Here is a 14,305-nt window from a genome sequence, read left to right as displayed (position 1 = left end):
GAAATGAAAAAGGAATAATAAATACATTATACTCAATAATATATTAATGTACATGTGAAGCCATTAGCTTTACAATAAATGAAATACATAAATCATAATAAAAGCAATTATGATATTACTACATCCTTGTATCCCATGGATTTGAGATGTGAATTAATCACTATTTTAATTTTTTTTATTGTTCTATCTTTAAATACTAAATGGCTAAAACTGGATCCTCTGATCACTGAAACCCTCAGCAAAGGATTTCATGTCATGAAATGAAATGAAATGTTGAACAGGTGGAAATACTACACAACAGGTTCTACATTAAAACAGAAACATGAGCATGAACATGTTTTTTCCATTTTGTGAGACAGAATTATTTGAATGTCACTGTTTGTTCCTGACAGGTGTAAAACTTTGGACAGGTGTTGTCATTTGGTCCCGTACCTGTCGACACACTCTGGATTTCTCCAGCAGGTATTGCTCTATCTTGGCTCCCTCTATGGCTCCTCTCTTGTTGAAGTGGATGTCGATGTATTTCCCAAAACGAGACGAGTTGTCGTTGCGGATTGTTTTAGCGTTGCCAAAGGCTGGAAGAGAAACAGCAGAAACCTGTGGTGACCTGTGAACTCGCGGAGTTCAGCAGATCTTCATCCATCAGGATTTATGTTCTGAGGTTGGAGCGAGGCGGCAAAAAGGAGAAGGGTTCCAATACTTACCTACAAACATGACTCTAATATAGACACGCATGTGTGTGTGTGTGTGTGTGTGTGTGTGTGTTCCTACCTTCTAGTATAGGGTTGGCCTCCAGGACCTGCTGTTCTATCCAGGAGTGTTGACCACTGATGGCTGCCAGGAACTGAAGGATCAGTTTGGTGCTTTCTGTCTTCCCTGCTCCAGACTCACCACTGAGTCACACACACACACACACACACACACGCACACACACACACACACACACACACACACACACACACACACACACACACACACACACACACACACACACACACACACACACACACACACACACACACAAACACACACACACACACACACACACACACACACACACACATTTTTATGAGTGTGTACCCAGGGGGCCTGACTTGCCTTGACCATTTGAGCCACTTCTACCTGCATCCCAAGCTCTTTCCTACCTGATGATGCAGCACTGGTCGCGGTTGTTCCGCTGCATGTTGAAGTAACAGTTGTCAGCAATGGCGAAGATGTGCGGCGGCATTTCACCGATCTTCTTGTTGGTGTAGAGGCGGATCTGGTCGGCCGTGTAGATGGGCAGCAGCTGGTAAGGGTTAACGGCCACCAGGATGGAGCCGGTGTATGTCTGCACGCAGAGGAACAGCATGAACTGACATGAGACACACAGGACAGCAGGCGTGGTAAAAGTATTAAGATCCTTTAAGTGGAAGCTGTCATACTATAGTGTAAATATTCTCCATTTCAAGACAAAGTCATTCATTCAACATAACTAAGTAAATCATGTGTCTGTTGAGTAAACGTGGCAGCAAGTTGGTGGTGCAGGGTAGATGAGGTGACGCAGGCCTCGTAGCTCAGATGTTGAAGGATGACAATGAGAACGTATCAGAGTTCGCCAGGAGAGACCACACGGCCATGTTGAAAACAAATCTACATGCGCTGAGGCTGCAGTGCTGAGTTCGGTCACGGCTAAGCCTGAGCCAGTCGCACCATAACACATGTCCTGCAGGAACATGACACCTCCAGAGCTTCAGGGTTTGCCTGTTTAGTTTTGGCTTTGAGTCATGACACACTGTATTGTGTAGATACAGTGTGTCTAGGTAGATGCAAAGTTTGTGCAGAGGAAACTGAAAGATGAATTTTATCTCATAATAAGACGTCCACAGCAGAATCAGCCACGTATGAAATCATCTGTAGCCGTCCATGATTTCTTTTCAGTCTCACATTTATGAAAAAAAGTTTAAATTGAAATATTCAAAACATGCAACATACATGCAGAGATACAGCCAGATACCACATCTACTGCATGTTCCTATTAATGAGGCCATGCAGCATTAAATACATTTAGTGTGAAATTTCTCCCTCCCCTCCCCTCCCCTCCCCTCCCTCTCTCTCCCTCCCTCCCTCCCTCCCTCTCTCCCTCCCTCTCTCTCTCTCTCTCTGGTCATGCTTGGCGTCCAGGAGCTGACTTACCCTGCCACCACAGTTTGTCTTCAGAGGAAACAGGAAGAGGGAAAGAGGAAGGAGAGCAGGCAGGACAAAAGAATCAGGGAGCAAGAAATTGAGATGAGATTAGAGAAGCAGCAAACAGCAGAAGTCTGACACAGGGTTTGAAATAATACAGTGTTAGTAAAGAGAAGAGAAAATATCTAGTGAGAACGGCCAGATCGCCTCGAGCTGATGGGAGGGCAACAGTAAGTCAAAGAACTGATCGCTACAGCCTCGGTCTGCAGAGAGCAGGGCATCTCACCGGGCGCTGGTGCATATGTTCATGTCAGGCTTTGGGCCCGTGAGTAGCAGCTGAGCATCGTTTAAATGCAACAGCCTGCCTGAGTCCATCGCTTTATGTACCCATCTTCTGATGGCTGCTTCCAGCAGGATAACACGTCGTGCCAGAAAGCTCAGACCAACTCAAACTGTTTTCTTCAACATGACATGATGAGTTCACTGCACTCAGATAGACTCCACGCTGACCAGGTCTCAATCCTCGTACAGTGGCCAGTGGGTGTACATGCATAGCTGCATGATGTGATCTGTATCTGAATAAGACAGTTACTGCAGACCATTAAAAATACTAATTAATAATAAAACTCACATATATGAGTTTTTCTCTGTATCTGATGAGCAGGTTGCGGAGGATTCCAGCTTCATTGAGGTCTCCCAGGCGGATCATGTCCTCCACACCGTGGATGGAGGTGGGGTGCATTGGCTTGATGTTGGTGGCATTCTGGGGGGATATCCAGTGCTCCTGGAGGGGAACGTGTGGTTATAGTGGGTTGTGAAGGAAAACAGAAGAATTTACGAGAATTTACTTGCTTCTGGTTCCTGCAGTTTTCTATACTTTAACCTTTTAAAGCTCCATAATTTCACTTAAACTCGTCAGTAAGTGAACAACGTTATTCCTACGTACAACATATCACAGAGTGGCAGAGCTGACTGTCCCTTCTTCACTCATTAGATTCTAATACAGTGAGGAGTAATAAAGGGATTTTATGGGGAGCGTGATTTCACCGGCTCCAAGTGACATAAAAGAAAGTTTAAAAATGTTTCAGCACTTACGTTTCCCTCATCGTCCACCACCTGGATCTGTCCCGAGTCACAGAGTTTGACCACTGCACCGATGGGAACCTCAAACTCCCGACCGGTCTTCAGGTCCAACCAGACGTAGTCGCCCTGAAGAGAAATCCAGAATTGAAGCTGAAGCCAGGATTAGGATTGTGATTAGAAGGATAATTTCTTCGAACAGATTCAGAATTTTAAATCAGGGTCAGAATAACAATAATAAGCACTATGACATGAGAAATCAGAGTCAGAGCCTGAAGGGAACGTGCCTTGATTACACCATCACCATGAATGTGATTGAAAAACATGTGAACCACTGTGTATTTTTAAGATGATCAGACCCATGATTGGAATCCACCTTTCTTTGGTTAAATAAGTGAATCATGACCATTTTCACACTGCACCTACACCAGGCTCAATGACGTCTGGAGACACGTGAACCCTTTTAACTTAAGTTAGACAGAGTGTTGAGTAAGACCTCATATCATCTTACTCTACAGCAGGCTGACCTTTACTTCCTTTACTGTGTTCACTGGAGCCGTTACATTAAGACTCAGCAGGGTTAGTAAATCACTTCTAGCCTTTAAATAAATGGTGCAGTCTGAAAAGGGTAAAACAGATGATCTCCTGATCCAGGCAGACAGACAGTCCAGCCCGGACCGTGTGGAAAGGACAAAAAATACAAAACATGTACCAGGAATTTGTCGAGGTGGACAGGGAGGACATCTAACCCGCAGACAGGTGTTATGTAGGAGAGGAAAGAAGGGTTAGCACAAAGAGGTGTAGCCTAAACCCAGTATCAACGTTTTGACACCTGAAAAGTGGCTCTGAAAACTCTCTGTCACCTGGACAGGAAATACACTCACAACTTAGGAAACAGGTTAAAAATCCTTTGTACTGATCAGTGGACAAAAAATATTTTTCATCCAGACGGTGAGAAGAGTCTGAGGATACCGGAAATATCTCCAAACTGCCCTGTGGGTTTTTTAAAGATCACTGGAAATTAGTTTTCAGAAAGTTAAAGCTACGTGACAGTACATAATACTGCAGTATTAACTAACTGCTGCAGTGCCAAACACACACAGGACAGAGAGACAAGAACGTTAGACTGAGGTTAAAGTTAAAGCACTGTCTTTGTGTTGTGGGTTTCAGTAACATGCACACACACACACACACACACAAAGGCATGCAACTTAAACACAGTTTTCAGATATACAATTATTATGATTCATGAGAAAACCACATGATTCATGTCTAATTATTCTAACACAGTTATATGAGATAAGTCTCTCTCTCTCTCTCTCTCCACACACACACACACACACACACACACACACACACACACACACACACACACACACACACACACACACACACACACACACACACACACACTACGCAATGCAAATCCCACAAAGTGCAGGTGTATAATTAGGACCCATGAAACGCACACAGAGAAGCAGCGTACCGGCAGCAGAGTGCTGTGTTTCATCACCGTGTTGACGTTCCGTATCAGCACCCATTTGGCCTGATCCTTCTCATAGAGTTCCACATAGTCCCGACGCTTGTACATCTTCACATGTACCGCACAAACTTACACACAACCTGACAGTGATATCTGATGGCGGCGGCCTTCTACAGGTGGACAGGTGCAAAAATGAATCTGGTGTTTGTACAACTTCTGTTCCCGCTGTTTCGTTCTTGTACACATGTGGAAACTTTCCAAATATCCATGTAAAATATCAAGCTGACACTCAGGTCCACAGAGCAACATACATGGGTCTAACTGGTTTAAATCATCACGGGTTCAGTTCCAGCAGACTTCAGCCACGTCGCCTCTGTTTCTCCTCCATGGTTTCATCTATAAAAAGCTGAAATGTCCTTTGAGGGATGCCAGAAAAAAAAGGATGTTAAGTAAAACAACGTCGTGCAAAAGAACATCCTGGTTAGCAACCTTCACTCGTGTCTTTCTTTATATTTCTTGTCCAATCTAAACTGTCCACAGACAAAAAAAAAGGAAAACATTTAAAGCTGTCTAAGAAAATCCAGCCTCCTTCTACTTGTCACATCCGTCTGAAGTTTTCACTGCAGTCACATTTTTGGACAGTCCTCCTGCTCTCTCTCTCCCTCTCTGTCTGTCACACTCACACTGTGTTAACCCACATCCTCCCCTGTTGCCCATGGCAACAAGATGTCACTTCCTCCTCAGGTGTGTCATATGGTGTTGGATGTCCGTTGAGATAAATACAGAATGTCTCACTGCAGTGTAAATCCTGTGTTTCCTGACTGAGAAATATGAAGGACAATATCAGTATATACGAGTAATATTAATAAAAATGGTAAAACTTTATAATACAGCAGATAAAATGTGAGTCATTACTGAGGAACAAACCAGGAACGACCTGGTAATTAATAAATAATTAATGAGGTCTATATGGTAGATATGATGAGTCACTAGAGAACAGACAGGGAGATCAGTGCAGCAGACGCTCTGAGAGAAGGGCTGCTGCAGAGGACAGTCATGAACTTTGACCCCTGACCTTAATATTTTGGCTTATGAAACATTAGCATGATAAGACGCTAAACTAACATGTGAACGTGGTACAAATTTTATCTGTTTAACATCAGCATGCTAGCATTATCACTGTGAGGATGTTAGCATGCTGCTGTTAGCATTTAGCTCCTGTCCTGAGAGACTGGGTGTGTGTGTGTGTGTGTGTGTGTGTGTGTGTGTGTGTGTGTGTGTGTGTGTGCGTGTGTGTGTGTGTGTGATGAATGGTTGTTTGAGTGTGTGTTACATACTGTATATGTCAGTTTAATTAAGTAGATACTCTGTCTGGCAAACTGAGCCACCTGAACATTACACCACCAAGCACCTGTCTCACGCACGCACACGCGCACGCACGCACACACGCACACACTCACACACTCACACTCACACTCACTCACTCACACACACACACGCAGGGCCTATGGCAAACTATCAGAAACCACATGTTAAATTATTTAACAGAGGATCTGTTTGGTGTCTGCCTTTCTTTTCCTCTGTCCCTCTTTCTTTTCCTCTGTCCCTCTCTTTCTTTTCCTTCGTCTTTGCCTCGCTCCCATCATCCATACATACATCTCATCTTTTGCTCTCATTTCTCATCAGGCAGGAGTTTCTCACGGTACTGACATGCAGGTGGATATGATCCAGTTGAGACTGGTAACTGATCAGTTCATGGAGACAGCGCTTAACCAAAGGGCTTTTCCATTGTTGATTTTGTCTGTTAGCAATTCTTTAATTTAAATTTCAGATCTACAAAGATAACTAAAATCTACTGAGTCTGCTGTGTGTGAGGTACGAAGACAAAAGTTCAGTATGGGATATTTGATGATCTATAGACTGTTAAACATAAAACGATAAAAACTAAAAGCTAGGAAGACAAACCAGCCACCAACACAAACCTGGTCTGGTGACATTCTGTTCCACCACTACAGTGACTGTTTCACTGCTCACAGACCTGAGTTTACCTCAGTCATTTATCTGTGTGTCTTTCATGTCAGCATTCTGCTCTCAGAGGGGCAGAGAGTTGTTTCACAGTGTTTCACGGGCCTTTAGAGGCTTTTTACTGCAGCTATTTAAAGATCGATGAAGCCTCAGGCCAAATAACCAGACGCCGAAGCGAATGGGGACAGCCATGGGGTAGTTTGTGACCCACTGTATATCTAACACACAGGGCAGATTCAGGGAAACGGGCTTACATCATGGCTGCCATGCTGAGCTCACACTCTGGACAAACGTGACTGAGACACAGTGCTGGTGTGTTGTTAGCAGCGATGTAATGTCCGTGCTGCCTGTTGTGGATGAGTGTGTGTTCTCATCATCTTTCTTCAGGTAAATAATTCAGGCCAGACATGAGCTGGGTATTGGCTTACAGCTGCCCGCGTCACTCCTGTGTGCAAAGGTAAGAAACTGCACAGAGACAGAAAAGAGCCTTCGGAGCCCCCCGATGGTGTAAAGGTGAACACGACATCCCAGGTTTGAATCCACTATTATCACTATCCAATAAACATATCAAAAATTCCAAAAGATTATTTAACATTCCTACAAAACTAGTTATTCATACTGGAAATGATGAACCTGTGAATTTTATTAATTCATTTTTAATTGTGGATGGTGTTTGTTTAGCAAACACGCAAATGGTTATTTATTATTTGAGAATGTGTGTGATCTGGTTTGATTTAAGTTCAGCAGAAGCTCATGTTGTTACTAAGTTCCTGTCATTTCAGCTCAGTCGTTGTGACTTGGCTGCAGCTGTGTAGTATCCGGTTACCTGCAACGTGTAAAAGGTTTACTACAAGTAATACAAGATCCGGACTGCACAATATCTGTCTGCAGGTAAGAGGCCGTCTTCAGGTGTGGGTCTGCCCTCTGCTGGTCTTTATGAAATTTCTGTTGCAAACAGTGCCCTGCAGTGCCACTTTTTTTCAGCAATGTGTTTCCCATGCAAATGAAACAGCCTCTGCAGGAACATTTCATTATGCTGAAACTCAGATTAATCCAACAACGCAGGAGTGTTCAGAGGCAGAGTGGTAGAAGAACGCTGTTAAGAGGCCATATAACTGATAAAGGCACTTTCAGCTCAGCTCATTTGCATTTAGATAGGTGATTTAGACAAGTCAAAGGTCAGAGGGGGAGATATGGTGACAAGCTAACTGTGTTGATATTTATCACTGAATAAACTCATCCATGAAAACAGACTGGCTGCCCCTTTCTGCCCCAGTGAACAAATAACATTAACATTTCATATCTGCCGCCAGAAAGATGGCGACAAACCATATTTTTATAAAATTAATATTCTGAAATAGTCAGTGGTGCAAGAATTATTCAGATTCTATGCACAAGCAAAGGCAGCAAAACTACAATATGATAATAATTAAACACACACAGACACACACACACCACCTTTGTCCTGTTGGCACTGTGGTTGTCCAGTAAATGAGAGAGCTGCTGAATGAATGAATGGATGAATGAATGAATACCAGCTCTCCTTCACAGTGGAATTTATCATGGCTCTGAACACAGCAGAGACAGAAACAAACAGACTGGCTCTCAGTGACGGTGGGGATGGTGAGAGCATAAAAATGGTTTTTAAACAAATGGTCTAGAAGCCATTGATGTTTCTGATATTTAATTTTTCACGTTATAATTGGTGTTGTGTAGTGTTAAATAATAAATGGACAAATTTAATAAAAACTGAATGATTAAATTAGCATCAAAATCCTGCATCATATCTTTATTAAATCTACTTTCAAAACCAAAAGGTGAAACCACATGGCAGTAGCTTTGTTCCATGTGGCCTGAGTTTGAGTTGTATTGTTTTCAACTGTACAAAAGCTTCAGGAGTCCGACTGTAACTTCCACATGTGCCTGGTGCAAACCAATTGCAAGCCCTGGGCCAAGTTTTTCACCTTTCTGAGAACAGAATCCTCCGGACCACAAACCAGACCTCCTCAGACAACCTCCGAGATCAGGAAAGAGCTCAGAGCTCACTGGAGCAGAACGAGCGACTGAACTACAACAACACAAAAGCCACCAAAGAAATAACTGACACCCACCAATGCAGGCAGTTATGCACATATCAGCACATGAGTTGGACATCGAAAACATCCATGTAGTCAAACTGTACATGGTGTTTGTGTTATCAACCTCTAATCAAAGCTCAGACGTCAGCTCCTACTCACAACCCGTCACTTACAGCACAATGTTTGTGCTCGTTTTGTTAAAAGCCTAGAGACTGAGGTGTAAGTATGACCGGATCCCAAACCAAGCAAAAATAGCCTAAAACAGAGTTTATGACATGATGAACTGTGGTGACTGTGATTCACAATCTACAGCTCAGTAAACAGTAAACAGCTCAGCTCAGACTAAAACCTGCCTGTGACACAAAACTTTCAAAAACACAAAAAGTTCTTCAAATTGAAATGAGTTTTTTGGCATCAGTTTTCAGAAGCATGTTCTCCTTCTGACTGAAGCCTGACTTTACCTTGATGAAGGTGGTGTATCTGTAGCTGAGACGCCGCACATTCCCATCCCAGCCCTGCAGCGGCCAATCAGATTCCACCCTGTTCATTTTCGCTGTCACAATTAAGATGTGTGTTTAAGATCTGCACACCATGATGAGTGTGAACGCGACAAAAAAAAAAAAAAAAAAACTAAGGCATGAAGGCCTCGCTCTTGTTTGGATTAGTTGACTGAGCGTAGCTGTTGTTTACTGAAAAAAATAACAATAGATCCATTGAGACATCCCAAAATACACTTCCAATACAAAATATTCTTGGTGGCAAAAACAAAAACTTAAAAACACCGTTACAGTCAGAGCAGAGGTTTGTTCATTCAATCTGTCATGTTGTAAAAATGCTAAAACAAAAACTTTCTGTAAACTTTCCTTCACAGTGTTCAGCTGCTGTCAGATGTTCTCCACAATCTTTCTTCTGTGTGTGATCCAATGGCAGCAGAGTCAGAACCCACACACACACTTCCTGTCCTGTACACTCTGTGTGTCAGTTTAGATGGAGGTCGATGATCTGTGTGTGTGTGTGTGTGTGTGTGTGTGTGTGATTGTTTTATTGGCTCGACCCATTTGGGCCTCGACAGTGGGGGGACGCTGTCAGAGTTGATTAGTTGGTCAGAAAGGCTGACGAGTTCAGCAACGCATTAACTGAGCATCAAAAAGGCCGACACACACACACACACACACACACACAAACACACACACGCATGCACGCATGCACGCACGCAGACAAATGCACCCTGGCCTCAGTGTCTGTCTTTTTGTGCGTTTACCTGCTGTAGAATGACCATGGTTCTGGGTTCTGTCCTTATGATTGGACATCAGTCACCTGTAGAATCTAAGAAAGACGGAAAAACAATTATTTGTTTATCAAGATAATTATTTACAGTCTGCTCCTGTAGTAGCATTGCAATGCATACACACACACGCGTACACGCGCGCGCACACGCACACACACAGACTCAGGTGCTGTTTTACCTATAAACATCATCAAAGGAGCAGCAGACACATAAAAACAGTGCTTGTTAAAATTCATGTGGATTTTAACTGAGACTTAAATGAGACAGCAGAGCTGTGTCTGCTAATAGGATCCATATAAAACTCTGCTGGTAACACACACAGACGCACACACAGACATACACACAGACACACACACAGACGCACACACAGACACACACACAGGCACATTTTCAGTACTTCAGAGGACACTACACTGAAGGAAAAACCTGAAACTAGAATGTCTCACAACATTGTCCTAATATTTCATAATACTTTGATACAAACTGTTCAGCAAAACTTTCTAAAAACATTTTACAGATCTATTCTTACATTGCTGCTTCTGCATGTTACCATTTGTAAGAATTTCACATTACAAGTTATCATGTCATTGTGTCACTTCAGGTGATCTGTGCTTGCGACTTGCACCTGAAGTACAGGAAGGTTTCAAAGTTAAAATCCTTCCTTAGACCTGTGATCCTCTGCGATGCAGGAGGAGCATAGCTCCTCTAATCTAACCTCACCCAAACCATGATGATTTATTTGTAATGTTATGGAAGACACAGATTATATCAGAACAGAAAATGCTTTTATCTGTTTTTCTAGAGAACATGAGCGAAAATGTTGTATTGGCCTCAAGTTATGCTGTTGCCACATCTGGTGTATTATCATAAAGCCACGGGAAGTGTGGTCTTTATACAACCTCTCTCTCTCTCTCTCTCTCTCTCTCTCTCTCTCTCTCTCTCTCTCTCTCTCTCTCTGTGTGTGTGTGAGTTACCACCACATGCACAGAAATATACACACAATGCAAAAAGAAGAAATGAAATACAAGCATGCCTCTCTCCCTCTCTCACACACACACAACTCACTCACTCCCTATCAATATTTCAGCATCTAATTACCCCATCAGAGCCCTGGAACAAAGGCTGCGCTCAGCCATGGTGTGTGTGTGTGTGTGTGTGTGTGTGTGTGTGTGTGTGTGTGTGTGTGTGTGTGTGTGTGTGTGTGTGTGACATAAGATTTTATACCTGTAGATTAAGACACATTAGCCAAAGGCGAGCAACACAGCAAAAACAAAACAGAGACAAAATATTTATAGAGACATAAGAGTCAAAACAGAGAGGGCTGGTGAAAAGAAAGGACAGAAGAAAAGAAAAGTAAGACAGATGCTACATGAGCCCTGACACCAAAAGATGTAGGTAAATGTATGTCCTCTCTATCTGTTCCTTTCCTTTCTTTGTCTCAGATCATCTGACTGGACTCTGTCTGAAATTCCATCAGCCAGATGACAAACTGTCCACAGCTGAGAGAGACTGAGACAGAAGTGTCTCCTCAGTTGTCAGGACCTAAAAATGATCAAAGTCGTTACATTTCCAGTCTCATGCTGCAAAACCCAGCTGCATGCACCGACTACCTGCTCTGCAACATCTCTGAAAATAAAACCACAGTTTGATTCATGTTTAGTCGATGACTCACTTAGTCAACAGAAAAAAATATATCAGATTAAATAATCATCAGGATAATCTATAATCAAACTCAAATACTTGTTATAGAGGCACCGTCACAGGCCTTCTCAGATGCCACAAAGTCCACGTCATGTAGATGAGGAGTCCTTCCAAATCCTCGCAACAATAAAAAGCCAGTGACCAGAAAAAGAAACTGCATTTCTCTTCCTGAATCTCAGGTTGGAGAATTGCTTGAAGCCTCTGATCCTGCACGGCAGTGCCTCCATGCAGCACTGTCTCCCAGATCTCCATCAAATGCTAAACAGAGGTGTCAGCCAGGATACCTCTGTCTGACAAGGTGTTCCCCTCGCTCTGCTTGCTCCACAGTGGGCATGTTGGTCTCGGAGTTCCTCAGTGTCCCGCGGTCCAACACTGTCCTACGTTGAGCCCAGGAGTTCTGCCTTTATATTTTGCTTCTCTCTCCTGAGTCATCTGAGGCTTTACCAGAATCTCTGAAAGGCCAGCTAACAAACTCTGCTGTTTGAAATTCACTCTGCATTTAAAACATGTTTCTGACGTCAGAACTGACTGTGTCCAATGATTTCTGCAGCTTTTTTTCATTCTATACACAACAATCACATTTTGTGCAACATGCGATTTTTTTTTTTTGTTGCAGTCACAGCACCAGTCACCTCAACGAGAAAAAGTATTTTCTGCCTGAGTCACTGACGCCATCAGGCCAAAAGAGTCAAATAATACAGCTTTAAATAACTGATGTGAGCAAACTACGGCTGAGAACATGAGAACACAGCAACATCAGCAGACTGTGTCGAAACATGAATGTTGACCTGACCTCAGCTACACCCAGTTTAAAAAAAGGATATCGTAATGTACACAGCAAGATAAGAGTATAAAGCTTTGTGAGTACCCAGGGAGGGGCCAGAAGTCAAACCCAGCCTGCTGCACGGTCACATCGAAATAAGAGGTGGCAAATAAAATCAGACTTTGTTCAGTAATTTAAAATTCTTTAAATTTTCTTTAAATTAGCACAGATACAAAATAAAGATGAGATGAACCAATCAAGACTTTCACTTTTTGGTGCAGAACAAGAAAAAATCAGATTATTTCTGGATGATAAGTCAAGTGATTCTGCTGTTGCATTCACCTGGGCTCATTATAAAGTTCTACTCTCAGTCAGAAACCACTGTTTTACATAACATTACCTGCAGTGTTATTATTATCACAAACTAGGTGCAGTTGATTCATGCATCCTTAACATTGTAGAATATGATGCTCACCTAAAAAAGCAAGTCATAACCTTAAAGATATAGAAAACAAACCTGCTTTTCATTGGAAAACAGGTGTTTTCCAATTAAAAGCACACACACACACGTTATGCATGAAGCCAACACGCCTCTATGAGCCCACCGGCCGTTTGTCCTTACCCTTTTGCCTGAGCCGAAGACTTCTGGTTTCAGTCTCAGGTCTTGCCACAGACGTCCTGCCGGGTGGGTGGAGGGATGAAGAACAGGAGAAGAGAGCCCAGAACAAGACGGTATTGTCTTTCTTCAGGAGGTGAACAGAAACCTGTTAATCCCACAGCAGAAGGAGCTGGAAGAAAAAGAGGGACACCTTCATTTTTATCCTTCTCTCCTCCCTCAGACCTTTCCTCATCCCTGGTGCCTCTTCTCTCTCTTCTCTTTCTGCTCTCTCCTCAGTGTGACTCCTTCTCTTTTCCTCCTTCTCATTTAGCAGTTACCAGTTTCCTTCAGTGTTTCTCTCCTTGCTTCCAGTTCTTAATTCTCAGATATGACTCCTTTTCTTCTTCTTATTTTCTCATTAACTCTCTCTCTTCTCTCTTCCATGAGAAGGTATACAGCGTTGTGAGCAATGAATGACTCCCTCCTCCTCGTCCTCCCCCACCCCCCTCCCCCTTCTTATTGGTATTAACAGTGACACAGCGAGCTGCTCATTCACTGCCACTGATCTCTGTAGGCTGTAATCAGACACAAAACCACACACACACACACATTTTCATGGGTTAAGAGCAAAACTACATATACCCATGGTAAAAACACAGATAAACATCCCAGGTTTGATCAGTGAGAGCACTAATCAAACCTGCAACAGCTTATTTATTCATTTGTTTGTTTGTTTGTTTGTTGGCCTCTTGGGGGCAGTGGAAACAAGCTGTGAACACAACACTGACAGCGTTAGCATTGAAGTAGATATGGGGACTTGTTTGCAAACAGTTTCCACATCCAGCAGTTACAGAGCGATGTTAGCATTTATGTTGCTGTGAGTTTAAGTCCAATGGTCCCTAAATGCCACACTGTGTTCACCAGCTGGTGGCCACAATCAGACAAGAACGAGCTCATAATAAATAATATTGCATCATAAACCACATCAAAGCAAAGCAAGCTGTTTTTTTTTTCCCCCCATAACATTAAATGCAAAATGGAAGTTTTAAGTTCGTTCACCATAAGAATAACAGAAAGTGGAATTAGGAAGTGCTTCCACAGTATAGACACACGCTCTTAGAGT

At 42.8% G+C, this 14,305-nt stretch overlaps 1 protein-coding gene across 2 annotated transcripts in view; it reads right to left on the bottom strand.

The window, feature by feature from the left end:
- The window catches only part of myo7aa (myosin VIIAa), a 35,746-nt gene extending 22,439 nt beyond the window's left edge, over nucleotides 1-13,307 (bottom strand). Inside the window, exons 1-8 of one of the 2 annotated variants that reach the window (XM_041047048.1) lie at nucleotides 13,207-13,307; nucleotides 10,094-10,158; nucleotides 3,262-3,375; nucleotides 2,798-2,950; nucleotides 2,176-2,193; nucleotides 1,146-1,330; nucleotides 772-893; nucleotides 433-575 (exon numbers count right to left, since the gene is read on the bottom strand). In XM_041047048.1, coding sequence (XP_040902982.1) covers nucleotides 433-575; nucleotides 772-893; nucleotides 1,146-1,330; nucleotides 2,176-2,193; nucleotides 2,798-2,950; nucleotides 3,262-3,375; nucleotides 10,094-10,111 — 753 coding nt within the window. In that variant the 5' untranslated portion in view covers nucleotides 10,112-10,158; nucleotides 13,207-13,307. Of the gene's footprint in view, nucleotides 1-432; nucleotides 576-771; nucleotides 894-1,145; nucleotides 1,331-2,175; nucleotides 2,194-2,797; nucleotides 2,951-3,261; nucleotides 3,376-4,732; nucleotides 4,838-10,093; nucleotides 10,159-13,206 lie in introns of those variants that run through there. The other variant, XM_041047047.1, reaches the window with a different exon arrangement.
- Between the last annotated feature and the right edge of the window lie 998 nt (nucleotides 13,308-14,305).

This window comes from Toxotes jaculatrix, chromosome 9 (genome assembly GCF_017976425.1).
Source record: "Toxotes jaculatrix isolate fToxJac2 chromosome 9, fToxJac2.pri, whole genome shotgun sequence".
Taxonomy (NCBI): Eukaryota; Metazoa; Chordata; class Actinopteri; family Toxotidae; genus Toxotes; species Toxotes jaculatrix.
This window is presented reverse-complemented; position numbering and strand designations above follow the sequence as displayed.